This window comes from Hyla sarda, chromosome 10 (genome assembly GCF_029499605.1).
Source record: "Hyla sarda isolate aHylSar1 chromosome 10, aHylSar1.hap1, whole genome shotgun sequence".
Classification (NCBI taxonomy): Eukaryota; Metazoa; Chordata; class Amphibia; order Anura; family Hylidae; genus Hyla; species Hyla sarda.
In genome coordinates this window covers 46,089,354-46,116,534 of record NC_079198.1, presented here as the reverse complement: position 1 = coordinate 46,116,534, position 27,181 = coordinate 46,089,354, and the positions used below count along the sequence as shown (strand labels likewise).

At 44.7% G+C, this 27,181-nt stretch overlaps 1 protein-coding gene across 1 annotated transcript in view; it reads left to right on the top strand.

Annotated features, from left to right (window-relative positions):
* The window catches only part of LOC130293619 (NXPE family member 4-like), a 255,971-nt gene that overhangs the window by 141,521 nt on the left and 87,269 nt on the right, over window positions 1–27,181 (top strand). Inside the window, exon 3 of the mRNA XM_056542504.1 lies at window positions 3,413–3,474. Coding sequence (XP_056398479.1) covers window positions 3,413–3,474 — 62 coding nt within the window. The remainder of the gene's footprint in view (window positions 1–3,412; window positions 3,475–27,181) is intronic.

The window sequence follows — 27,181 nt, the reverse complement described above, 5'->3', positions numbered from 1 at the left end:
TATACTTATGTCATATCCCGGTTACGGTATTTCACCCACATGCTTTGTGCATTGTTATACCTGTTTGTATATATTATATCAGATCTTGCTAATTTTATACCTATGACATACCTTGTTTATGGCGTTGCATTCACCTTTAATACGCACACTTGATCCTATCCACGGCTGTGTCATGTCCTAATTTGTATTTTAGATCCTATGAGACTTGCCACTGTATGATTAGGTACCAGTTCTTTTTAAATTAATGATCCCAGTAGTTACTACAGAGATTGATTGGATTCTAGTCGGCCATCACTTGGATATTACTGTACAATTATGTTTCTTTTTTTCCTTAACCATTATTTTACTAGGCATTTTGTTTACTTCTTTTCCCCTTTTTTGATATCTTTTGTTTGTATAACTTATAGATCTGATGATGGTCCAGGTAGGACCGAATCATCATACTGTTTAACTATTGGATTGCTAATAAAATCTAAATCTACTTCACCGTGAGAAGTGGTGTGCGAAGTTTTATCTTTTATATACTTTATGTTTGCATCATAAAATTTATGAGTTTTTACTTTTGGAAGACACCAGAGGGCTTCAAAGTTCAGCAGCAATTTTCACATTTTTCAAAAAATTTTCAAATTCACTATTTTTCAGTGACCAGTTCAGTTTTGAAGTGGATTTGAAGGGTCTTCATATTAGAAATACCCCACATATGACCCCATTATAAAAACTGCACCCCCAAAGTATTCAAAATGACATTCAGTCAGCGTTTTAACCCTTTAGGTGTTTCACAGGAATAGCAGCAAAGTGAAGGAGAAAATTCACAATCTTCATTTTTTACACTTGCATGTTCTTGTAGACCCAATTTTTGAATTTTTGCAAAGGAGAAAATTTCTACTTGTATTTGAAACCCAATTTTTCTCGAGTAAGGACATACCTCATATGTCTATGTTAAGTGTTCAGCGGGCGCAGTAGAGGGCTCAGTAGGGAAGGAGCGACAAATGGTTTTTGGGGGGCATGTCACCTTTAGGAAGCCCCTATGGTGCAAGAACAGCAAGAAAGAACCCACATGGCATACCATTTTGGAAACTAGACCCCTTGGGGAACATAACAAGGGGTAAAGTGAACCTTAATACCCCACAGGTGTTTCACGACTTTTGCATATGTAAAAAAAAAAAAAAAATTTCCTAAAATGCTTGTTTTCCCAAAAGTTTTACATTTTTAAAAAGGGTAATAGCAGAAAATACCCCCCAAAATGTGAAGCCCAATTTCTCCCGATTCAGAAAACACCCCATATGGGGGTGAAAAGTGCTCTGCTGGCGCACTACAGGTCTCAGAAGAGAAGGAGTCACATTTGGCTTTTTGAGAGCAAATTTTGCTCTGGGGGTATGCCGCATTTAGGAAGCCCCTATGGTGCCAGGACAGCAAAAAAAAAAACACATGGCATACTATTTTGGAAACTAGACCCCTCGGGGAACGTAACAAGGGTTTAAGTGAACCTTTATACCCCACAGGTGTTTCACGACTTTTGCATATGTAAAAAAAATGCTCGTTTTACCTAAAATGCTCGTTTTCCCAAAAATTTTACATTTTTAAAAAGGGTAAAAGCAGAAAATACCCCCCAAAATTTGTAACACAATTTCTCCCGAGTATGGCGATACCCCATACGTGATCCTAAACTGTTGCCTTGAAATACGACAGGGCTCCAAAGTGAGAGCGCCATGCGCATTTGAGGCCTAAGTTAGGGACTTGCATAAGGGTGGACATAGGGGTATTCTACGCCAGTGATTCCCAAACAGGGTGCCTCCGGCTGTTGTAAAACTCCCAGCATGCCTGGACAGTCAGTGGCTGTCTGGTAATACTGTGAGTAGTTGTTTTGCAACAGCTGGAGGCTCCGTTTTGGAAACAGTGGCGTACCAGACATTTTTCATTTTTATTGGGGAGGGGGGCTGTGTAGGGGTATGTGTATATGTAGTGTTTTTTACTTTTTATTTTTTATTTTGTGTTAGTGTAGTGTAGTGTTTTTAGGGTACAGTCGCACGGGCAGGGGTTCACAGTAGTTTCTCGCTGGCAGTTTGAGCTGCGGCAGAAAATTTGCCGCAGCTCAAACCTGCAGCCGGATACTTACTGTAAACCTCAGCCTATGTGAGTGTACCCTGTACATTCACATTGAGGGGGGGGGGGGGAGAACATCCAGCTGTTGCAAAACTACAACTCCCAGCATGCGCTGACAGACTGTACATGCTGAGAGTTTTAGTTGTGCAACAGCTGTAGGCACACTGGTTGTGTATCACTGAGTTTGTGACCTAACTCAGTGTTTCACAACCAGTGTGCCTCCAGCTGTTGCAAAACTACAATTCCCAGCATGTACGGTGCATGCTGGGAGTTGTAGTTTGCCACAGCTGGAGGCACACCGGTATTGAAACAATGAGTCAGGTAAAAAAAAAACTCTGAGTTTCACAACCAGTGTGCCTTCAGCTGTTGCAAAACTACAACTCTCAGCAGTCACCGACAGCCAACGGGCATGCTGGGTGTTGTAGTTATGCAACCAGCAGATGCACCACTACAACTCGCAGCATGCACTTTAGCTGTTTGTGCAAGCTGGGAGTTGTAGTTATACAACAGCTGAAGGTACACTTTTCCATAGAAAAAATGATACTCCAGCTGTTTCAAACTATAAGTCCCAGCATGCCTATAAGGGAATGCTGGGAGTTGTGGTGGTCTGCCTCCTGCTGTTGCATAACTATAGCTCCCAGCATGCCCTTTTTGCATGCTGGGAGCTGTTGCTAAGCAACAGTAGGAGGCTGTCACTCATCTGCAACTGCTGCTCCCCAGGTCCTTAAGGACTCAGAAAAGGGGCCGTTTGAGTACGTCCTGCGTCCTTAAGGTTATGAAACTTCTAATAACACCCCTTTAGCCTAGCATTCACACCCAATTTTACAACAACATTCCTTGCAGTCTGGTAATCCAATGATAAGGCAACCAAATTGTAAAAATCCTATAACTTGGGAACTGGAGGATGTTTGTAGAAAGAAAGTAAAAACACTGGAAACAGGACAACTGAGCCTATAAAATGATTAAACAAATATATTTCTTTCTTTTTTTTTACTGACCACAAGTCTTTTTTTTAGAAGCTACCTAATTGTACTGAAAAAATAATGTGTAGAAGTCTGGGAAGCTCTTGTCAAATATTTGTAAATATATACTTGCTAATTTAATGTATAGTGAAAACTCTTAGTAGACCACCACATAATTGCATTGAAACATGCTCTTCTGTGGAAGTGGACTTCTCAAAGAAAATGGCCACTCTGCATTGTATATGGATGACTGAATATCAATTACTAAATATCTTGTCTGCATGAGGAAGTGTTCTACTCAGGTTGTCTTTTAAAAGGTTTTACTGTATCTATCTTTTTTCTCTTAGGTCAAATGTTAAAGTGGAAATTCCAGGAAATATTCAGGCACTTGATGTAGTTCTCTGTAACAGTACGTATACCTTTTTTTTTTTTTTTTTTTTAAAGAGAAACAGGGTCAAAATAAGCTCCTGATAAGAGATGTACAAGCTTTTCAAAAGTTTTGATAAGTAGTGATTGGTTTTCGCTTTTCGTTGTAAGCCGGCAATAGCCTGTTTTGACCTTAAAGGGGTACCTCCGTGGAATCAACTGGTGCCAGAAAGTTGAACAGATTTGTAAATGACTTCTATTAAAAAATCTTAATCCTTCCGGTACTTTTTAGGGGCTATATACAACAGAAGAAATGCTTTTCTTTTTGGATTTCTTTGATGTCATGACCACAGTGCTCTCTGCTGACCTCTGCTGTCCATTTTTTAAACTGTAGAAAGCAGGAGAAAATCCCCATAGCAAACATATGGTTCTCTGAACAGTTCTTAAAATGGACAGCAGAAGTCAGCAGAGAGCACTGTTGTCATGACATCAGAGAAATCCAAAAAGAAAAGCATTTCCTCTGTAGTATACACCCCATTAAATGTATTTAAAGGATTGAGATTTTTTAATAGAAGTAATTCACAAATCTGTTTAACTTTCTGGCACCAGTTGATTTAAAAAAAAAAAAGTTTTCCGTGGGAGTACCCAGCCAATTTTCACTGTAGGACCCGGCCATTTTTTGCACATCTGACCACTTTAAGCATTAATCTCACTTTAATCTCACATTAATCTCACTTTAAGCATTAATAACTCTGGAATGCTTTTACCTTTCATTCTGATTCCAAGATAGTTTTTTCGTGACATATTCTTCTTTATGTTAGTGGTAACATTTTGTCCATACTTGCATCATTTCTTGGTGAAAAATTGGAAAATTTTGCATTTTTATACCGTATATACTCGAGTATAAGCCGAGTTTTTCAGCACGATTTTTCGTGCTGAAAACACCCCCCTTGGCTTATACTCGAGTGAACTCTCCACCCGCAGTGGTCTTCAACCTGCGGACCTCCAGAGGTTTCAAAACTACAACTCCCAGCAAGGGGAGTTGTAGTTTTGAAACCTCTGGAGGTCCGCAGGTTGAAGACCACTGCGGCCTTCGACATCATCCAGCCCCCTCTCACCCCCTTTAGTTCTGTACAGTACTCGCTTCCGCTCGGCGCTGGTCCGGTGCTGCAGGACTGTCCAGTGAGGAGGTCGTCCGGTGGGATAGGGGTTCCGGGCTGCTATCTTCACCGGGGAGGCCTCTTCTAAGCGCTTCGGGCCCGGCCCCAGAATAGTCACGTTGCCTTGACGACGACGCAGAGGTACGTTCATTACCAACGTACTTCTGCATCATCGTCAAGGCAACACCTCTATTCTGGGCCCGAAGCGCGGAGAAGAGGCCTCCCCGGTGAAGATAGCAGCCCGGAACCACTATTCCACCGGACGACCTCCTCACCGGACAGTCCTGCAGCACCGGACCAGCGCCGAGCGGAGGTGAGTACTGTACAGAACTAAAGGGGGTGAGAGGGGGCTGGATGATGTCGAAGGCCGCAGTGTTCTTCAACCTGCGGACCTCCAGAAGTTTCAAAACTACAACTCCCAGCAATCCCGGACAGCCGATGGCTGCCCGGGCTTGCTGGGAGTTGTAGTTTTGAAACCTCTGGAGGTCCGCAGGTTGAAGACCACTGAGGGTGGGTGATGACAAGGAGATGATGAAGGGGGGTGTGGGATGATGGCAAGGGGATGATGAAGGGGGGTGGGGATGATGACAAGGGGATGATGAAGGGGGGTTGTGGGATGATGACAAGGGGATGATGAAGGGGGGTGGGGATGATGAAGGGGTGATGATGATGAGGATGTTAATGACAGGGGTCTGGATGATGACAGGGGGGGATGATGTATTTCCCACCCTAGGCTTATACTCGAGTCAATAACTTTTCCTGGGATTTTGGGTTGAAATTAGGGGCCTCGGCTTACACTCGGATCGGCTTATACTCGAATATATACGGTATCTTTTAAGCTCTCTGCTTATCAGGAAAATAGAAATTTAAAAAATTATATATTGATTCACATATAAAATATGTCAACTTTATGATTACATCATAAAGTTGACATGTTTTTACTTTTGGAAGACATCAGAGGGCTTCAAAGTACAGCAGCAATTTTCCAATTTTTCACAAAATTTTCTAAATCGAAATTTTTCAGGGACCAGTTCAGTTTTTAAGTGGATTTGAAGGGCCTTCATATTAGAAATACCCCACAAATGACCCCATTATAAAAACTGCACCCGTCAAAGTATTCAAAATCACATTCAAAAGGTTTGTTAACCCTTTAGGTGTTTCATAGGAATAGCAGCAAATTGAAGGGGAAAATTCTAAATCTTCATTATTTACACTGGCATGTTCTTGTAGACCCAGTTTTTGAATTTTTACAAGGGGTAAAAGGAGAGAAATCTTCTTAAAATGTGTAACCCAATTTCTCTTGAGTAAGGAAATACCTCATATGTGTATGTCAAGTGTTCGGCGGGTGCAGTAGAGGGCTCAGAAGGGAATGTCACATTTAGGGGGGGCATGTCACATTTAGGAAGCCCCTATGGAACCAGGACAGCAAAAAAAAAAAAAAAAAACACATGGCATAGTATTTTGGAAACTACACCCCTCAAGGAATGTAACAAGGGGTCCAGTGAGCCTTAACACCCCACAGGTGTTTGATGACTTTTCGTTAAAGTTGGATGTATGAATTAAATTATTTTTCACTAAAATGCTGCTTTTCCCCCAAATTTTACATTTTTACAAGGGGTGATAGTAGAAAATGACCCTCAAAATTTGTAACCCCATCTCTTCTGAGTATGGAAATACCCCATGTGTGGACGTCATGTGCACTGCTGGTGCACGACAATGCTCAGAAGAGAAGGAGTCACATTTGGCTTTTGGAAAGCAAATTTAGCTGAAATGGTTTTTGGGGGGCATGTCCCATTTAGGAAGCCCCTATGGTGGCAGGACAGCAAAAAACCCTCACATGGCATACTATTTTGGAAACTACACCCCTCAAGGAATGTAACAAGGGGTACAGTGAGCCTTAACACCCCACAGGTTTTTGACGACTTTTCGTTAAAGTTGGATGTGTAAATGAATATTTTTTTCACTAAAATGCTGCTTTTCCCCCAAATGTTACATTTTTACAAGGGGTAATAGGACTAAATGACCCCCATTGTAACCCCATTTCTTCTGAGTATGGAAATACCCCATGTGTGGACATCAAGTGCTCTTCTGGCTCACTACAATGCTCAGAAGAGAAGGAGGGCCATTGAGCTTTCAGAGAGTGAATTTGTTTGGAATGGGAGTCAGCGGCCATGTGTGTTTACAAAGCCCCCCGTAGTGCCAGAACAGTGGACCCCCACATGTAACCCCATTTTAGAAACTACACCCCTCACAGAATATAATAAGGGGTGCAGTGAGTATTTACACACCACTGGCGTTTGACAGATCTTTGAAATAGTGGGCTGTGCAAATGAAAAATTAAATTTTTCATTTTCACGTACGAGTGTTCCAAAAATCTGTCAGACACCTGTGGGGTGTAAATGCTCACTGCACCCTTTATTACATTACGTGAGGGGTGTAGTTTTCAAAATGGGGTCACATGTGGGGGGTCGATTGTTCTGGCATTATGGGGGCTTTGTAAACACACATGGCCTTCAATTTCAGACACATTCACTCTCCAAAATCCCAATGGCGCTCCCTCTCATCTGAGCATTGTACTTTGCCCTCAGAGCACTTTACATCCACATATGGGGTATTTTCTTACTCAGAAGAAATGGGGTTACAAATTTTGGGGGGCTTTTTTTCCTATTTTCCCTTGTGAAAATGAAAAACTTAGGGTAACATTTTAGTGAAATTTTTTTTTTCATTTTCTCATCCAACTTTAATGAAAATTCTTCAAAAACCTGTGGGGTGTTCAGGCTCACTACATTGCGTGAGGGGTGTAGTTTCCAAAATGGGGTCACATGTGGGTATTTATTTATTTGCGTTTATGTCAGAACTAGAGATGAGCAAACTTTTCAAAAATTCGATTCGGCCGATTCGCCGAATTTTCCTGAAAAGTTTGTTTCGATCCGAATTTATTTGCGGCGAATCGATGTTAAAAAAGGCTATTTCTAGCCTACATACAGCCTCTATAGGGGTATAGAACAATTTGCTGTGTCATAAAACACATATGGAGTGTGCTGGGGTAGTGAAATAATACTGTTATTCAGAATAGCATGCAGATTACCGGCATCGCTCTTAGAATCACTGCCACACAGAGCCTGGTGGTGGCATCAGTGTCAGGAGACCATATAGTGACTGAATGACATAGCGTGGACATGTTAGCAGCAAGAGGAGACCATTTAGTGGCTGAATGGCACAGCGTGGAGTTGGCTGATGCAGTAGTACACTACACACCAGGGCTTCAATATCCCCCCCCCCCACCAAAAAAAAAACCAACACAATATATGAAATTTTTTACAAAGATTTCTCATTGGTAGCACCAGCTATCCAAAAATTAGAAATTTCCAGACCCAGGCCCCACCTCTGCGGCATCAGTAACCCGTATATTGCCTGTAGGACACAGCCTGGAGTTGGCTGATGCACCAGTACACACCAGGGCTTCACAATCCCCCCCCCCAAAAAAAAAACAACACAATATATGACATTTTTGTCAAAGATTTCTCATTGGTAGCACCCGCTATCCAAAAATTTGACATTTCCAGAACCAGGCCCCACCCCTGCGGCATCAGTAACCCATATATTGCCTGCATGACACAGCCTGGAGTTGGCTGATGCAAGAGTACACACCAGGGCTTCACAATCCCCCCTCCAAAATCAACACAATGAGAAATTTTTGTCAAAGATTTCTCATTGGTAGCACCTGTTATCCAAAAATTTGAAATTTCCAGAACCAGGCCCCACCCCGTGGCATCAGTAACCCATATATTGCCTGCATGACACAGCCTGGAGTTGGCTGATGCAAGAGTACACACCAGGGCTTCACAATCCCCCCCAAAAAACCAACACATTATATGACATTTTTGTCAAAGATTTCTCATTGGTAGCACCCGCTATCCAAAAGTTTGAAATTTCCAGAACCAGGCCCCACCCCTGCGGCATCAGTAACCCATATATTGCCTGCATGACACAGCCTGGAGTTGGCTGATGCAAGAGTACACACCAGGGCTTCATAATCCCCCCCCAAAAAAACCAACTCAATATATGACATTTTTGTCAAAGCTTTCTCATTGGTAGCACCCGCTATCCAAAAATTTGAAATTTCAAGACCCAGGCCCCACCTCTGCGGCATCAGGAACCCATATATTGCCTGAAGGACACAGCCTGGAGTTGGCTGATGCAACAGTACACACCCGGGCTTCACAATCCCCTCCAAAAAACAACAACATTTTAGAAATTTTTTAAAGAAATACCTTTGTGTAAGAACAAGCACTTATCCAACAGTTAACAAGACTCTATAATGCAGGACGGTGGACCACCCAAAGACATTCTTCTCAAAAATAATAAACCACACAATGTTTGAAATTTTTTTATAAAAACAAATTCAATATGTGTGTAAGCGCATCTGTCTCCAAAAGATCAGATCACCAAAGAACTTTTTTCGCCCAAAATGATGAAACAGAGTTAATCCCTGTCCGTATTTTTATTTTTTTTTCATAAAAAAATCACACGCAACAAGCGTTCCATTGTGTAACGATTAGCATTCTGGAAAATTCTATTTTATTACTGATAAAATTATCAGTAAATAAAAACACTACCCAAGAGTGTTTAATTACCCCATACATTGCACTAGGAGCAGTCAAGAGTAGGCCTCTCAGCAGTAACCAAAAGGCTTTAATAACCCCCTACCTTTGCACGATCAATTGCGAGATTGAGCAATACCAGGTGTGTTATGCCCTCTGATTTCCGGGGCCGCAGGCGCGCTCCACTCAACGGATTAGCGTGTCTCTATCTTTCATCGACCGGTGCTGGTAACCCGCTAACTCCCGGAAAGGTAAGCTGCCGCGAAGCAGGTGGTCTCCCCCGGGCACGTTTGGCTCCAGAATTTCCACTACTGCCACACCACGCTGACTGCCAACTGTGCTACCGCCTTGCTGACTCAAGGGCAACCTGCAACTCTCTTCTCTCGATGATGAACCCCCTTCTCCTGAGATCGAGCAATAACAGGTGTGTTATGCCCTCAGATGTCCAGGCGCGCTCCACTGAACGGATTAGGGTGTGTCCATCTTTTTTTGTAGCACCCGCAATCCAAAAATTTTAAATTCTCAGACCCAGGCCCCACCTCTACGGCATCAGGAACCCATTTATTGCCTGAAGGACAGTGCTTCACAATCTGCCCCAAAATCAACAAAATTGTATACACTTTAGTTTGTAACTGGATTGAACACTGGCTCATGGATCATACCCAGAGAGTGGTGGTCAATGATTCATACTCTGATAGGTCCCCGGTTATTAGTGGTGTACCCCAAGGTTCTGTACTGGGACCGCTGTTGTTTAATTTATTTATCAATGATATAGAGGATGGCATTAACAGCTCTGTTTCTATATTTGCAGATGACACCAAGCTTTGTAGCACGGTCCAGTCTATAGAGGATGTGTATAGGTGTTACAAGATGACTTGGATAGACTAGGTGTCTGGGCATCCATTTGGCAAATGAGGTTCAATGTGGATAAATGTAAAGTTATGCCTCTGGGTACTAATAACCTGCACCTGCATGCGTCGTATGTCTTAGGGGGGATTAAACTGGCAGAGTCGCTGGTAGAGAAGGATCTGGGTGTACTTGTAGATCACAGACTACAGAATAGCATGCAATGTCAGGCTGCTGCTTGCAAGGCCGGCAGGATATTGTCATGTATAAAAAGAGGCATGGACTCGAGGGACAGGGACATAATACGCTGGAATATGCTGTTCAGTTTTGGGCACCAGTCCATAAAAAGGACACTGTGGAGCTGGAGAGGGTGCAGAGATGCGCGACTAAACTAATATGGGGCATGGAACATCTTAGCTATGAGGAGCAATTAAAGAAGTTACAATTGTTTAGTCTTGAGTCTTGAGAAGAGACGTCTAAGGGGGGATATGATAAATGTATATAAGAATATTAATGGCCCATACAAAAAATATGGAGAAAAACTGTTCCAGGTTAAATCCCCCAAAGGACGAGGGGGCACTCCCTCCGTCTGGAGAAGAAAAAGTTTAGTCTCAAGGGGCGGCACGCCTTCTTTACCATGAGAACTGTGAACTTATGGAACAGTCTACCTCAGGAACTGGTCACAGCAGGAAAAATTAACAGCTTTAAAACAGGATTAGATACATTCCTGGAACAAAATAACATTAATGCTTATGAAGAAATCTAAAATCCCATCCCTTCCCCAATATCGCGCCACACCCTGGTTGAACTTGATGGATGTATGTCTTTTTTCAACCGTACTAACTATGTAACTATGTAATCTGAAGTGCAAAAAGTTCTTCCAACTCTTCATATTTATGCAAAAAAAAGTATTATTGTCTTTTTTAATTATTAAATGAAAAGGATGGTACCATCTATATGTTCCTCCAACTTTTTTTATTTCTTCAAATAATGGATGTATTTTGCGTTGCATCAGGAGGGTACGTGCTGTAACAGCTGCATATATCCCAATTTGTGTTTCCTCAAACATGATGTCTCCCATGCCTTGCCATGCAGACCACCTTGGAGACCGGGAGTGAGGTTAGATTTGCGTTGTCCCGGCATTACACCTTAGCCAAATCTCTTGTGCTGTCTAGGTCCGGAGGAGGGGTAAAAATCAGAGGAGTGGTATTTTTCGTCTCTTCAGATGGGTAAGTGGGAGAGGCGGTATAAACTGCATATAGATGCAGTGGATAATTCACCAATATAGATTCGTATATACCGCCATGTTCCTTTGCTTAACTTAAAGATAAGTTGGGGAAACAAGGGGCTAGAGAAATCAGCTCCAGATACGCCAACAGTTTTATCCCGGGTATGTAGCCAATATCGGGGTAATTCTAGCTTCTAGCTTCGGTACGTTCGGGAGCTCTCACCAGGTGAACCTCACACCTGCATGGTTAGCGGAGAAGAAAAGTGTAGGATTTCTGATCCCAAAAAGATGGTGCCTCTGATCCCAAAAAGATGGTGCCTCGTTTTGAGGGGTGGGACCCCCTCTTCGTCAGATCTGACAAAGAGGGGGTCCCACCCCTCGAAATGCGTTATCCTATGTTTGTACTTTCCCCTGCAATAAATCTCCAGATTTTATCTACCTTCCGATTGTGTGGCTATCAACTCCACACCCTCCCTTTTGGAAAGGAGCGCTCCAAGGCACCATCTTTTTGTGATCAGAAATCCTACACTTTTCTTCTCAGCAAACCAGATGTCCGGGACTTTTCCTCGAGGGGGCAGAGTGCGAGCAACCCTTCCGAACCATATGACCCCTGTATACCAGGGATCCAAGCCACGTGCGGTGTTGTGCCCCGAGCGCAACATGAGAAGGTAAGCACACCTACACTCACAGTTAAATCTACATACCACCACCAGAATAACGGCACATTGTTGCACTCTTTTCTGTTTTCCTTTTTTTTTTTTTCATATTTGAGTCTTCACCTGCATGGTTAGGCCACACCCATTTACTTTTTTGAATCTTCTCTTATGAACATTATAGTGCACCCGCAAAGCACTTTACATTCACATATGGCGTATTTCCATACAAAAAAATGATTTACACATCCGACTTTAACTTCTTAAGGACCCGGGGTTTTTCCATTTTTGTATTTATGTTTTTTCCTCCTTACTTTAAAAAAATCATAACTCTTTAAATTTTGAACCTAAAAATTCATATGATGGCTTATTTTTTGCGCCACCAATTCTACTTTGTAATGACATTAGTCATTTTACCCAAAAATCTACAGCGAAACGGAAAAAAATTATCATTGTGAGACAAAATTGAAAAAAACAAAAACATTTTGTAACTTTTGGGGGCTTCCGTTTCTACACAGTAAATTTTTCGGTAAAAATTACACCTTCTCTTTATTCTGTCGGTCCATATGATTAAAATGATACCCTACTTATATAGGTTTGATTTTGTCTTACTTCTGGAAAAAATCATAACTACATGCAGGAAAATTTAAACGTTTAAAATTGTCATCTTCTGACCCCTATAACTTTTTTATTTTTCCGTGTATGGGGCGGTATGAGAGGGCTCGTTTTTAGCAGTACCATGAAGTTTTTAGCAGTACCATTTTGTATTCATAGGACTTATTGATCGCTTTTTATAAATTTTTTCATGATATGAAAAGTGACCAAAAATACACTATTTTGGACTTTGGAATTTTGTGTACGCCATTGACCGAGCGGTTTAATTAACAATATATTTTTATAATTCGGACTTTTTTGCACGCTGAAATACCACATATGTATATTTTTATTTACACTGGTTTTTTTTTATGGGAAAAGGGGGGGGGGGGGGGTGATGCAAACTTTTATTTATGGAAGGGTTTAAATGATCTTTATTCACCTTTTTTTCACTTTTTTTTGCATTGTTAGAGCTCTTTTACATTGATCAAAGGTTTCTCATATGAAACAATTGATCAATGATTCTGCTGCTTGACTGCTCATGCCTAGATCTCAGGCACTGAGCAGTCAAACGGCGATTGGACACCAGGAGGCAAGGTAAGGGACCCTCCTTGTTACGCCGAGCACTCCGGGTCCCCGCTCCTCCCCGGAGCGCTCACAGCGTTCTCCTGTTCGCAGCGCCTCGGTCAGACCTGCTGACCAGGTGCGCTGCGATAATGTCCCTAGCTGGGATGCGATTCGCGATGCGGGACGCGCCCGCTCGCGGTGCGCATCCCGACCCGCTTACCAGACACGCTCCCCGTCTGTACTGCCCCGGCGTGCGCGGCCCTGCTCCCTAGGGCGCGCGCGCGCCGTGTGTTTGCGATTTAAAGGACCGGTGCGCCACTGATTGGCGCATGGGTTTTAATTAGTGTCTTCACCTGTGCACTTCCCTATATTACCTCACTTCCCCTGCACTTCCTTGCCGGATCTTGTTGCCATTGTGCCAGTGAAAGCGTTCCTTGTGTGTTCCTAGCCTGTGTTTCAGACCTCTTGCCGTTGCCCCTGACTACGATCCTTGCTGCCTGCCCTGGCCTTCTGCTACGTCCGACCCTGCTCTTGTCTAATCCCTTGTGCCGCGCCTATCTCAGCAGTCAGAGAGGTTGAGCCGTTGCCGGTGGATACGACCTGGTTGCTACCGCCGCTGCAAGTCCATCCCGCTTTGCGGCAGGCTCTGGTGAAAACCAGTAGCAACTTAGAACCGGTCCACCGACACGGTCCACGCCAATCCCTCTCTGACACAGAGGATCCACCTCCAGCCTGCCGAATCCTGACAGTAGATCCGGCCATGGATCCCTCTGAGGTCCCGCTGCCAGTTGTCGCTGACCTTACCACGGTTGTCGCCCAGCAGTCGCAACAGATAGCGCAACAAGGCCACCAGCTGTCTCAACTGACTGTGATGCTACAGCAGCTTCTACCACAGCTTCAGCAACCATCTCCTCCGCCAGCTCCTGCACCTCCTCTGCAGCGAGTGGCCGCATCCAGCCTCATTGCCGGACAAATTTGATGGGGACTCTAAACTTTGCCGTGGTTTTCTCTCGCAATGTTCCCTGCATTTGGAGATGATGTCAGACCAATTTCCAACTGAAAGGTCAAAGGTGGCTTTCGTGGTCAGCCTTCTGTCTGGGAAAGCCCTGTCATGGGCCACACCGCTCTGGGACCGCAATGATCCTGTCACTGCCTCTGTACACTCTTTCTTTGCGGAGATTCGAAGTGTCTTCGAGGAACCAGCCCGAGCCTCTTCTGCCGAGACTGCCCTGCTGAACCTGGTCCAGGGTAATTCTTCTGTTGGCGAGTACGCCATCCAATTCTGTACTCTCGCCTCCAAATTGTCCTGGAATAACGAGGCCCTTTGCGCGACCTTCAAAAAAGGCCTATCCAGTAACATCAAAGATGTGCTGGCCGCACGAGAAATCCCTGCTAACCTGCATGAACTTATTCATCTGGCCACCCGCATTGACATGCGTTTTTCCGAAAGGCTTCAGGAGCTCCGCCAGGATATGGACTTTGTTCGCACGAGGCGGTTTCTCTCCCCGACTCCTCTCTTCTCTGGTCCGCTGCAATCTGTTCCTGTGCCTTCCGCCGTGGAGGCTATGCAAGTAGACCGGTCTCGCCTGACACCTCAAGAGAGGACACGCCGCCGCATTGAGAACCTTTGCCTGTACTGTGCCAGTACCGAACACTTCTTGAAGGATTGTCCTATCCGACCTCCACGTCAGGAAAGACGCACTCCGACTCCGCACAAAGGTGAGACAGCTCTAGGTGTGAACTCTGCTTCTCCACGTCTTACTGTGCCTGTGCGGATTTCTTCTTCTACCTTCTCCTTCTCAGCTGTGGCCTTCTTGGATTCCGGATCTGCAGGAAATTTTATTTTGGCCTCTTTCGTGAACAAGTTCAACATCCCAGTGACCAGTCTCGCCAGACCCCTCTACATCGCCTCTGTTAATGGTGAAAGATTGGACTGTACTGTGCATTACCGCACGGAACCCCTCTTAATGTGCAATGGACCCCATCATGAAAAGATTGAATTTCTGGTCCTCTCTAACTGCACTTCTGAAATTTTTCTTGGACTACCTTGGCTTCAACGCCATTCCCCTACCCTCGATTGGACCACCGGGGAAATCAAGAACTGGGATACTACTTGCCACAAAAAGTGTCTTATGTCTGCTCCCAGTCCTGTCAGTCAAAACCCTATGGATCCTCCGATACCAGGTCTCCCCAAGGCCTATCTGGACTATGCTGATGTTTTTTTGCAAAAAACAAGCAGAGACTTTGCCTCCTCACAGGCCTTATGACTGTCCTATTGATCTCCTCCCTGGTACTACTCCACCCCGGGGCAGAATCTATCCTCTGTCTGCTCCGGAAACACAAGCCATGACGGAGTACATCCAAGAAAATGTAAAAAGGGGATTTATCTGCAAGTCTTCCTCCCATGCCGAAGCTGGATTCTTCTTCGTCTCCAAAAAAGACGGCTCCTTACGACCATGCATTGATTACCGCGGTCTTAATAAAATCACTATAAAAAAACGCTATCCCCTACCTCTTATCTCGGAACTCTTTGACCGCCTACGAGGTGCCAACATCTTTACCAAATTGGATTTAAGAGGTGCATATAATCTCATCCGCATCAGGGAAGGGGACGAGTGGAAGACCGCGTTTAACACCAGAGATGGACACTTTGAATATCTGGTTATGCCTTTTGGGCTTTGCAATGCCCCTGCCGTCTTCCAGGACTTTGTAAATGAAATTTTTTGTGATCTATTATATAGCTGTGTTGTGGTCTACCTGGACGATATTTTGATTTTTTCTTCTAACCTAGAAGAACACCGCCGGCATGTCCACATGGTTCTTCAGAGACTTCGGGACAATCAGTTATATGCCAAGATGGAAAAATGTCTCTTTGAATGTCAATCTCTTCCCTTCCTAGGATATTTAGTCTCTGGCCAGGGACTCCAAATGGACCCGGACAAACTATCAGCCGTATTGGATTGGCCACGCCCTTCCGGACTCCGTGCTATCCAACTTTTTTGGGGTTTGCCAATTATTACAGACAATTTATTCCGCATTTTTCCACTATTGTGGCCCCTATCGTTGCCTTAACCAAGAAAAATGCCAACCCTAAGTCCTGGCCTCCTCAAGCGGAAGAGGCGTTCAACCGTCTCAAAACTGCCTTTTCTTCTGCTCCCGTACTCTCCAGACCTGATCCATCTAAACCCTTCTCTCTGGAGGTAGACGCCTCCTCGGTGAGAGCTGGATCTGTACTCCTACAGAAAAATTCTTCCGGACATGCTGTTACTTGTGGTTTCTTTTCTAGGACCTTCTCTCCGGCGGAGAAAAACTACTCCATTGGGGATCGAGAACTACTGGCCATAAAACTGGCTCTCAAGGAATGGAGGCACCTGCTGGAGGGGTCCAAATACCCAGTTATTATATACACCGATCACAAGAATCTCTCTTATCTTCAGTCTGCCCAACGGCTGAACCCTCGCCAGGCTAGGTGGTCGTTGTTCTTTGCCCGTTTTAACTTTGAGATTTATTTTCGCCCCGCTGACAAGAACATTAGGGCTGAAGCTCTCTCTCGTTCCTCTGATGCCTCTGAAATGGAAGCCTCCCCGCAACACATTATTCCTCCTGACTGTCTGATCTCCGCTTCTCCAGCTTCCATCAGGCAAACTCCTCCAGGAAAGACCTTCGTCCCTCCACGCCAGCGCCTCAAGATTCTCAGGTGGGGACACTCCTCACACCTCGCCGGCCATGCTGGCATCAAAAAATCCGTCCAGCTCATCTCTCGTTTTTATTGGTGGCCTACCCAGGAAGCAGATGTTGCTGATTTTGTTCAGGCTTGTACAGTCTGTGCCCGGGACAAGACTCCTCGCCAGAAGCCTGCCGGTCTCCTCCATCCTCTGCCTGTTCCTGAGCTACCATGGTCTCAGATTGCTATGGACTTTATTACAGACTTACCTTTATCCCATGGCAACACAGTTATTTGGGTGGTCGTTGATCGTTTCTCCAAGATGGCACATTTTATTCCTCTTCCAGGTCTTCCTTCTGCGCCTCAGTTGGCGAAACAATTTTTTGTGCACATTTTTCGCCTTCACGGGCTTCCTATGCATATCGTCTCGGATAGAGGCGTTCAATTTGTGTCGAAATTCTGGAGAGCCCTCTGTAATCAGCTTAAAATCAAATTAAACTTCTCGTCTTCTTATCATCCCCAATACAATGGGCAAGTGGAAAGAGTTAATCAGGTTCTTGGTGACTATTTGCGACATTTTGTTTCCTCCTGCCAGGATGACTGGGCCGATCTCCTACCATGGGCCGAATTCTCGTACAATTTCAAAGTCTCTGAGTCTTGCGCTAAATCCCCATTCTTTGTGGTGTACGGCCGTCACCCTCTTCCCCCCCTCCCCACTCCCATGCCTTCTGGTTTGCCCGCTGTTGATGAGGTGACTCAGGACTTCTACACCATCTGGAAAGAGACTCAAAAATCTCTCATACAGGCCTCATCCCGGATGAAGAAACATGCCGACAAAAAAAGAAGAACTCCTCCTGTCTTTGCTCCTGGAGACAAAGTGTGGCTCTCCGCCAAGTATGTCCGCTTTCGTGTCCCCAGTTATAAACTGGGACCACGTTATCTTGGTCCTTTTAAAATCAAATGCCAAATCAACCCTGTCTCCTACAAACTCCTTCTTCATCCTTCTCTCCGTATTGCTAATGCTTTTCATGTCTCTCTCATTAAACCACTCATCCTTAACCGCTTCTCTCCTAAGGTTGTTGCTCCTACTCCTGTCTCCGGGTCCTCTGACATCTTCTCGGTTAAAGAAATTCTGGCATCCAAGACGGTCAGAGGTAAAAAAATGTTTCTTGTTGATTGGGAGAATTGCGGCCCGGAGGAGAGGTCATGGGAACCCGAGGACAACATCCTTGACAAGGACCTTATCCACAAATTCTCAGGTTCTAAAAAGAGGGGGAGACCCAAGGGGGGGGGGGTACTGTTACGCCGAGCGCTCAAGGTCCCCGCTCCTCCCCGGAGCGCTCACAGCATTCTCCTGTTCGCAGCGCCCCGGTCAGACCCGCTGACCGGGTGCGCTGTGATAATGTCCATAGCCGGGATGCGATTTGCGATGCGGGACGTGCCCGCTCGTGGTGCGCATCCCGACCCGCTTACCAGACTCGCTCCCCGTCTGTACTGCCCCGGCGTGCGCGGCCCCGCTCCCTAGGGCGCGCGCGCCGGGTCTTTGCGATTTAAAGGGCCGGTGCGCCACTGATTGGCGCATGGGTTTTAATTAGTGTCTTCACCTGTGCACTTCCCTATATTACCTCACTTCCCATGCACTTCCTTGCCGGATCTTGTTGCCATTGTGCCAGTGAAAGCGTTCCTTGTGTGTTCCTAGCGTGTGTTCCAGACCTCTTGCCGTTGCCCCTGACTACGATCCTTGCTGTCTGCCCTGACCTTCTGCTACGTCCGAGCCTGCTTTTGTCTAATCCCTTGTACCATGCCTATCTCAGCAGTCAGAGAGGTTGAGCCGTTGCCGGTGGATACGACCTGGTTGCTACCGCCGCTGCAAGTCCATCCCGCTTTGCGGCGGGCTCTGGTGACAACCAGTAGCAACTTAGAACCGGTCCACCGACACGGTCCACGCCAATCCCTCTCTGACACAGAGGATCCACCTCCAGCCTGCCGAATCCTGACACTCCTGCTGTGTCACAGCTGTTCGGGATGCCGTGATTTCGCCACGGACATCCCGAACAGCCCCCTGAGCTAACTGGCAATGATTTACTTTCACTTTAGACACGGAGTTATACTTTGAACGCCACGTCTAAAGGGTTAATAGTGTGCGGCATTGCGATTAGCCATAGGTCCCGGCCTTTGTTAGAGGCCGGACCCGACCCGCTATGACGCGGGGCCATGTCATGGCCCCGCGTTATAGAACGGGAGAGGACTCATGATGTACCGGTACGTCATGGGTCCTGTAGGGGTTAAGGAAAAGTCATCAAACACATGTGGGGTGTTAAGGCTCACTGTACCCCTTGAGGGGTGTAGTTTCCAAAATAGTATTCCATGTGGTTTTTTTGGGGGGCTTTTTTGTTTGCAGTTCTGGAACCATAGGGGCCTCCGAAAGGCGACATGCCCCCCAAAAACCATTTCAGCAAAATTTGCTCTTCTCTTCTGAGTATTGTATTGCACCCGCAGAGCTCTTTACTTCCACACATGGGGTATTTCCATACTCAGAAAAAATTGGTTTACAAATAATTTTGGGGGGCATTTTCTCCTATTACCCCTTGAAAAAATGGTAAATTTGGTATTAAAAAAATGCATTTTAGTGATTCATTGACGCATCCGATTTTAAGGAAAAGTCGTCAAGCACTTGTAGGTTGTTAAGGCTCACTGGATCCCTTGTTATGTGCCTTGAGGGGTGTAGTTTCCAAAATAGTATGCCGTGTGGTTTTTTTTATTTTTCTGTTCTGGCACCATAAGGGGTTCCTAAATGTGACATGCCCCCCAAAAACCATTTCAGCAAAATTTGCTTTCAAAAAGCCAAATGTGGCTCCTTCTCTTCTGAGCATTGTAGTGCGGAGCTTTAGGTCCACACATGCGGTATTTCTATACTCAGAAGAAATGGGGTTACAAATTTTATGGGGCATTTTCTCCTATTACCTCTATTAAAATGGTAAATTTGAGGAAAAAAAACTGCATTTTAGAGGAAAACAAAATGTCATTTACACATCCAATTTTACCCAAAAGTCATCAAACACCTGTGGGGTTAAGGCTCACTGTACCCCTTTTTACGTGCCTTGTGGGGTGTAGTTTCCAAAATAGTATGCCATGTGGGTTGTTTTTTTTTGGTCACATGTTACTTATATGTTGACTTAAAATATAGGATAGTTAATTTAACCCTTAACTACCCCCATTTGTGAGGGACAGGGTTTTTGTTTCAAGTCCCATGCAAATCAATGGGAAATGTATGTTCCCACATAACTTTTGTACGGCTTGAGATATTTCAATAGGAGGACGTGATATGAGGTCGGGATAAAAGGTCGGGATAGGAGGTCAGGATAGGAGGTCAAGATAGGAGGTCGATATGGGAGGACGGGATAGGAGGTCGGCATAGGAGGTCAGGATAGGAGGACGGTATAGGAGGTCGGGATAGGAGGTCGGGATAGGAGGTAAAGATAGGAGGTCGAGATAGGAGGACGGGATAGGAGGTCAAGATAGGAGGTCAGGATAGGAGGTTGAGATAAGAGGACGGGATATGAGGACAGGGTATGAGAACGGGATATGAGGACGGGATAGGAGGACGGGATAGGAGGATGGGATAGGAGGACGGGATAGGAGGACAGGATAGGAGGTCGAGATAGGAGGTCAAGATAGGAGGTCGAGATAGGAGGTCGGGATATGAGGAAGTGATAGGAGGTAGGGATAGGAGGTCGGATAGGAGGTCGGGATGGGAGGTCGAGATAGGAGGAGGGGATAGGAGGTCGGGATAGGAGGTCGGGATAGGAGGACGGTATAGGAGGTCAGGATAGGAGGTCGGGATAGGAGGTAAAGATAGGAGGTAGAGATAGGAGGTCAATATAAGAGGAAGGGTTCGGAGGACAGGAGAGGAGGTCGAAATAGGAGGCCGGGATAGAAGGTCGGGTTAGGAGGTCGAGATAGGAGGACGGGATAGGAGGACGGGATAGGAGGGCGGGATATGAGGACGGGATATGAGGATGGGATAGGAGGACGGGATAGGAGATCGAGATAGGAGGTCGGGATAGGAGGTTGAGATTGTAACATAGTAACATAGTTCATAAGGTTGAAAAAAGACCAGAGTCCATCAAGTTCAACCTATAACCCTAATAAGTCCTTATTGAGTTGAGTTGATCCAGAGAAAGGCAAAAAACCCTCATACTAGAGGTAAAAATTCCTTCCCAACTCCAATATGCAGTCAGAATAAATCCCTGGATCAACGTTCTGTCCCTATAAATCTAGTATACATAACCAGCGATGTTATTACTCTCCAAAAATGCATCCAGACCCTTTTTGAACTCTATTACAGAGTTCACCATGACCACCTCCTCCGGGAGAGAATTCCACAGTCTCACTGCTCTCACAATAAAGAACCCCTGTCTGTGCTGGTGTAGAAACCTTCTTTCCTCTAGACATAGAGGATGCCCCCTTGTTATAGATCAGTCCTGGGTATTAATAGATCATGGGAAAGATCTCTGTACTGTCCCCTGATATATTTATGCATAGTTATTAGGTCTCCCCTAAGCCTTCTTTTTTCTAAACTAAATAACCCAAATTCTGATAATCTTTCTGGGTACTGTAGTCCTCCCATTCCCCGTATTACTCAAAGATGGTTGCCCGTCTTTGAACCTTCTCCAGCTCCACTATATCTTTCTTGTACACTGGTGCCCAGCACGGTACACAGTATTCTATGTGTGGTCTGACTAGGGATTTGTACAGCGGTAGAATTATTTCCTTGTCATGGGCATCTATGCCCCTATTGATGCACCCCATGATTTTATTAGCCTTGGCAGCAGCTGCCCGACACTGGAGGACAGGAGAGGAGGTCGAGATAGGAGGCCGGGATAGGAGGTCGGATAGGAGGGATGATTTAGCTTAGTTAACAGCTAAATTTACTGTTAACTAAGACTTCTAAGTCCGTTTCCATGTCAGTCGTCACATGTGTTCTCCCATTTAATAAATGATTCCAGCCCAGATTTTTCTTTCCAATGTGCATTACTTTACATTTATCAGTGTTGAACCTCATCTGCCACTTCCCAGCCCAAACCTTCAACCTATCCAGATCCATTTGTAACAGTTCACTGTCCTCCAATGTGTTTACCGCTTTACAGAGTTTAGTGTCATCTGCAAAGATTGCTACTTTACTATTCAACCCCTCTGCAAGGTCATTAATATATATATTAAATAGGACAGGACCCAAGACAGATCCCTGTGGTACCCCACTAGTAACAGTCACCCAATCAGAATAAGTACCATTAATAACCACCCTCTGTTTCCTATCACTTATACACATTCTCCCCCAGCCCAAACCTTCTCATTTTATGCACCAACCTTTTATGTGGAACCGTATCAATTGCTTTGGAAAAATCCAGATATATGACATCCAGCGACTGCCCCTGGTCCAGTCTGGAGCTCACCTCCTCGTAAAAGCTGATCAGGTTAGTTTGACAGGACCGAATCCTCATAAATCCATGCTGATATTGGGTCATACATTTATTTTTATCAAGATATTCCAAAATAGCATCTCTTAGGAAACCCTCAAACAATTTACATAAAACAGAAGTTAAACTAACAGGTCTATAGGAGATGGGAGGTCGGGATAAGAGGTCGGGATAGGAGGATGGGATAGGAGGTCAGGATAGGAGGACGGGATGGGAGGTTGAGATAGGAGGACGGGATATGAGGAGGGGATATTAGGTCGGGACAGGAGGTCGGGATAGGAGAACGGGATAGGAGGTAGGGATAGGAGATCGGGATAGGAGGTCGAGATAAGAGGATGGGAAAGGAGGACGGGATAGGAGGATGGGATAGGAGGTCAGGATAGGAGGACTGTATAGGAGGTCGGGATAGGAGGTAGGGTTTGGAGGTCGAGATAGGAGGACTGGATACTAGGATGAGATAGGAGGGATAGGAGGACGAGATATGAGGACGGGATAGGAGGTTGGGATAGGAGATCGTTATAAGAGGTCAAGATAGGAGGTCGGGATAGGAGGACGGGTTAGGAGGTCAGGATAGGAGGTCGGGATAGGAGGTAAAGATAGGAGGTCGAGATAGGAGGACGGGATATGAGGACGGAATAGGAGGTTGAAATAGGAGGTTGAGATAGGAGGACGGGATAGGAGGCCGGGATAGGAGGTTGAAATAGGAGGTTGAGATAGGAGGACGGGATAGGAGGTTGGGATAGGAGGTCAGGAAAGGAGGTCGGGATAGGAGGTCGGGATAGGAGGTCGAGATAGGAGGACAGGAGAGGAGGATGGGACATGAGGACGGGATAGAAAGTCAGGATTGGAGATCGGGATAGGAGGTTGGGATAGGAGGACGGGAAGGTCGGGATAGGAGGTCGAGATAGGAGGACGGGATAGGTGGTCGGGATAGGCGGTCGGGATAGGAGGACGGTATAAGAAGACAGGATAGGAGGTCGGGATAGGAGGTCGGAATAGGAGGTCGAGATAGGAGGACGGGATAGGAGGACGGGATAGGAGGACAGGATAGGCGGTCGGGATAGGAGGTCGGGTTCTGAGGATGGGATAGGAGAATGGGATAGTAGGATGGGATAGGAGGTCGAGATAGGAGGATGGGATAGGAGGTCGGGATAGGAGGTCGGGATAGTAGGGATTGGAGGACGGGATAGGAGGAAGGGATAGGAGGTTGGGATAGGAGGTCGCGATAGGAGGTCGGGATAGGAGATTGGGTTAGGAGGTCGAGATAGGAGGTCGAGATAGGAGGACGGGATAGGAGGACGGGATATGAGGACGGGACATGAGGATGGGATATGAGGACTGTTGGCAGTATATAAGCAGTGCAAGAAGGTGGGGATGGTGGGGGTGCAGATGTAATGTTTCAGGATGTTTGGATGCCCGTAAACTTTACCCAGAGCGGCTTAATTACTATAGGATCGTAAAAAGTAAATCTATGTTACCCCAAATTTAACGTGAGTGAAGACGCGGGCAAAAGCTAGTCTCTTATATGGTCTGTAGTGGTAATGATGGGGGTTGTTGTCAGTAACCTTATATAACTGTATGTAATCTCTTATATGGTCTGTAGTGTAATGATGGGGGTTGTTGTCAGAAACCTGATATAACTGTATCTAATCTCTTATATGGTCTGTAGTGGTAATGATGGGGGTTGTTGTCAGTCACTTGATATAACTATATGTAATCTCTTATATGGTCTGTAGTGTAATGATGAGGGTTGTTGTCAGTCATCTGATATAACTGTATGTAATCTCTTATATGGTCTGTAGTGGTAATGACGAGGGTTGTTATCCGTCACCTGATATAACTGTATGTAATCACTTATATCATCTGTAGTGTAATGATGGGGGTCGTTGTCAATCACCTGATATAACTGTATGTAATCTCTTATATGGTCTGTAGTGTAATGATGGGGGTTGTTGGTCTCCTGATATAACTGTATGTAATCTCTTATATGGTCTGTAGTGTTAACAATGGGGGTTGTTGTCAGTCACCTGATATAACTGTATGTAATCATTTTTATGGTCTGTAGTGGTAATGATGGGGGTTGTTTTCAGTCACCTGATATAATTGTATGTAATCTCTTATATGGTCTGTAGTGGTAATGATGGGGATTGTTGTCAGTCACCTGATATAACTGTATGTAATCACTTATATGGTCTGTAGTGTAATGATGGGGGTTGTTGTTTGTCACCTGATATAGCTGTATGTAATCACTCATATGATCTGTAGTGGTAATGATGGGGGTTGTTGTCAGTCACCTGATATAACTGCATGTAATCACTTATATAGTGTGTAGTATAATGATGGGGGTTGTTGTCAGTCACCTGATATAACTGTATGGTCTTACATGGTCTGTATTGGTAATGATGGGGGTTGATGTTACCTGATATAACTGTATGTAATCTTTTATTTAGTCTTTGGTGTATAAGATAGGAGGTCGAGATAGGAGGACGGGATAGGAGGACAGGATAGGAGGTTGGGATAGGAGGTCGGGTTAGGAGGACAGGATAGAAGGATAGGATAGTAGGACGGGATAGGAGGTCAAGATAGGAGGTCGAGATAGGAGGACGGGATAGGAGGTCGGGATAGTAGGGATAAGAGGACGGGATAGGAGGTCGGGATAGGAGGTCACAATAGGAGGTCTGATAGAAGATCAGGTTAGGAAATCGGGATAGGAGGTCGCTATAGGAGGTCGAGATAGGAGGTCAAGATAGGAGGACGGGAAAGGAGGACGGGATTGGAGAACAGGATATGAGGACGGGATATGAGGACGGGATATGAGGATGGGATATGAGGACTGTTGGCAGTATAAAAGCAGCGCAAGAAGGCGGGTTCCCCTGCACGGAGACTTGGTAAAAGTCCTCAAAAGGATGTCGATCTTCAATTCCATGAAACAGCAGATGTAATGTTTTGGGTTGTTTGGATGCCCGTACACTTTACCCAGAGCGGCCTCATTACTATAGGGTCCTAAAAAATAAATCTATGTTACCCCAAATTTAGCGCGAGCGAAGCCGCGGGCAAAAACTAGTCTCTTATATGGTCTGTAGTGTTAATGATGGGGATTGTTGTCAGTCACCTGAGATAACTGTATGTAATCTCTTATATGGTCTGTAGTGTAATGATGGGGGTTGTTGTCAGTCACCTGATATAACTGTATGTAATCTCATGAATGGTCTGTAGTGTAATGATGGCGGTTGTTGTCAGACACCTGATATAACTGTATGTAATCACTTATATGGTCTGTAGTGTAATGATGGGGGTTGTTGTCACCTGATATAACTGTATGTAATCTCTTATATGGTCTGTAGTGGTAATGATGGGGGTTGTTGTCAGTCACCTGATATAACTGTATATAATCTCTTATATGGTCTGTAGTGTAATGATGGGGGTTGTTGGTCTCCTGATATAACTGTATGTAATCTCTTATATGGTCTGTAGTGGTAATGATGGGGGTTGTTGTCAGTCACCTGATATAACTGTATGTAATCATTTTATGGTCTGTAGTGGTAATGATGGGGGTTGTTGTCAGTCACCTGATATAACTGTATGTAATCACTTATATGGTCTGTAGTGTAATGAAGGGGATTGTTGGTCTCTTGATATAACTGTATGTAATCTCTTATATGGTCTCTAGTGGTAATTATGGGGTTTGTTGTCAATCACCTGAGATAACTGTATGTAATCTCTTATATGGTCTGTAGTGTTATGATGGGGGTTGTTGTCAGTCACCTGATATAACTGTATGTAATCTCAAGAATGGTCTGTAGTGTAATGATGGGGGTTGTTGTCAGTCACCTGATATAACTGTATGTAATAACTTATATGGTCTGTAGTGTAATGATGGGGGTTGTTGTCACCTGATATAACTGTATGAAATCTCTTATATGGTCTGAAGTGGTAATGATGGGGGTTGTTGTCAGTCACTTGATGTACCTCTATGAGATTTTATATTTCTTCATAAGCATTAATGTTATTTTGTTCCAGGAATGTATCTAATCCCGTTTTAAAGCTGTTAATTGTTCCTGCTGTGACCAGTTCCTGAGGTAGACCGTTCCATAAATTCACAGTCCTCACGGTAAAGAAGGCGTGTCGCCCCTTGAGACTAAACTTTTTCTTCTCCAGATGGAGGGAGTGCCCCCTCATCCTTTGGGGGGGTTTAACCTGGAACAGTTTTTCTCCATGTTTTTTGTATGGGCCATTAATATACTTATATACGTTTATCATATCCCCCCTTAAACGTCTCTTCTCAAGACTAAACAGTTGTAACTCCTTTAATCGCTCCTCATAGCTAAGATGTTCCATGCCCCATATTAGTTTAGTAGTTTAGGGGGTTGTTGTCAGTCACCTGATATAACTGTATGTAATCTCTTATATGGTCTGTAGTGTAATGATGGGGGTTGTTGGTCTCCTGATATAACTGTATGTAATCTCTTATATGGTCTGTAGTGGTAATGATGGAGGTTGTTGTCAGTCACCTGATATAACTGTATGTAATCACTTATATGGTCTGTAGTGTAATGATGGGGATTGTTGGTCTCTTGATATAACTGTATGTAATCTCTTATATGGTCTCTAGTGGTAATTATGGTGTTTGTTGTCAGTCACCTGATATAAATGTATGTAATCATTTATATGGTCTGTAGTGTAATGATGGGGATTGTTGGTCTCTTGATATAACTGTATGTAATCTCTTATATGGTCTCTAGTGGTAATTATGGGGTTTGTTGTCAGTCACCTGATATAAATGTATGTAATCACTTATATGGTCTGTAGAGTAATGATGGGGGTTGTTGTCAGTCGCCTGATATAACTGTATGTAATCACTTACATGGTCTGTAGTGTAATGATGGGGATTGTTGGTCTCTTGATATAACTGTATGTAATCTCTTATATGGTCTGTAGTGGTAATTATGGGGTT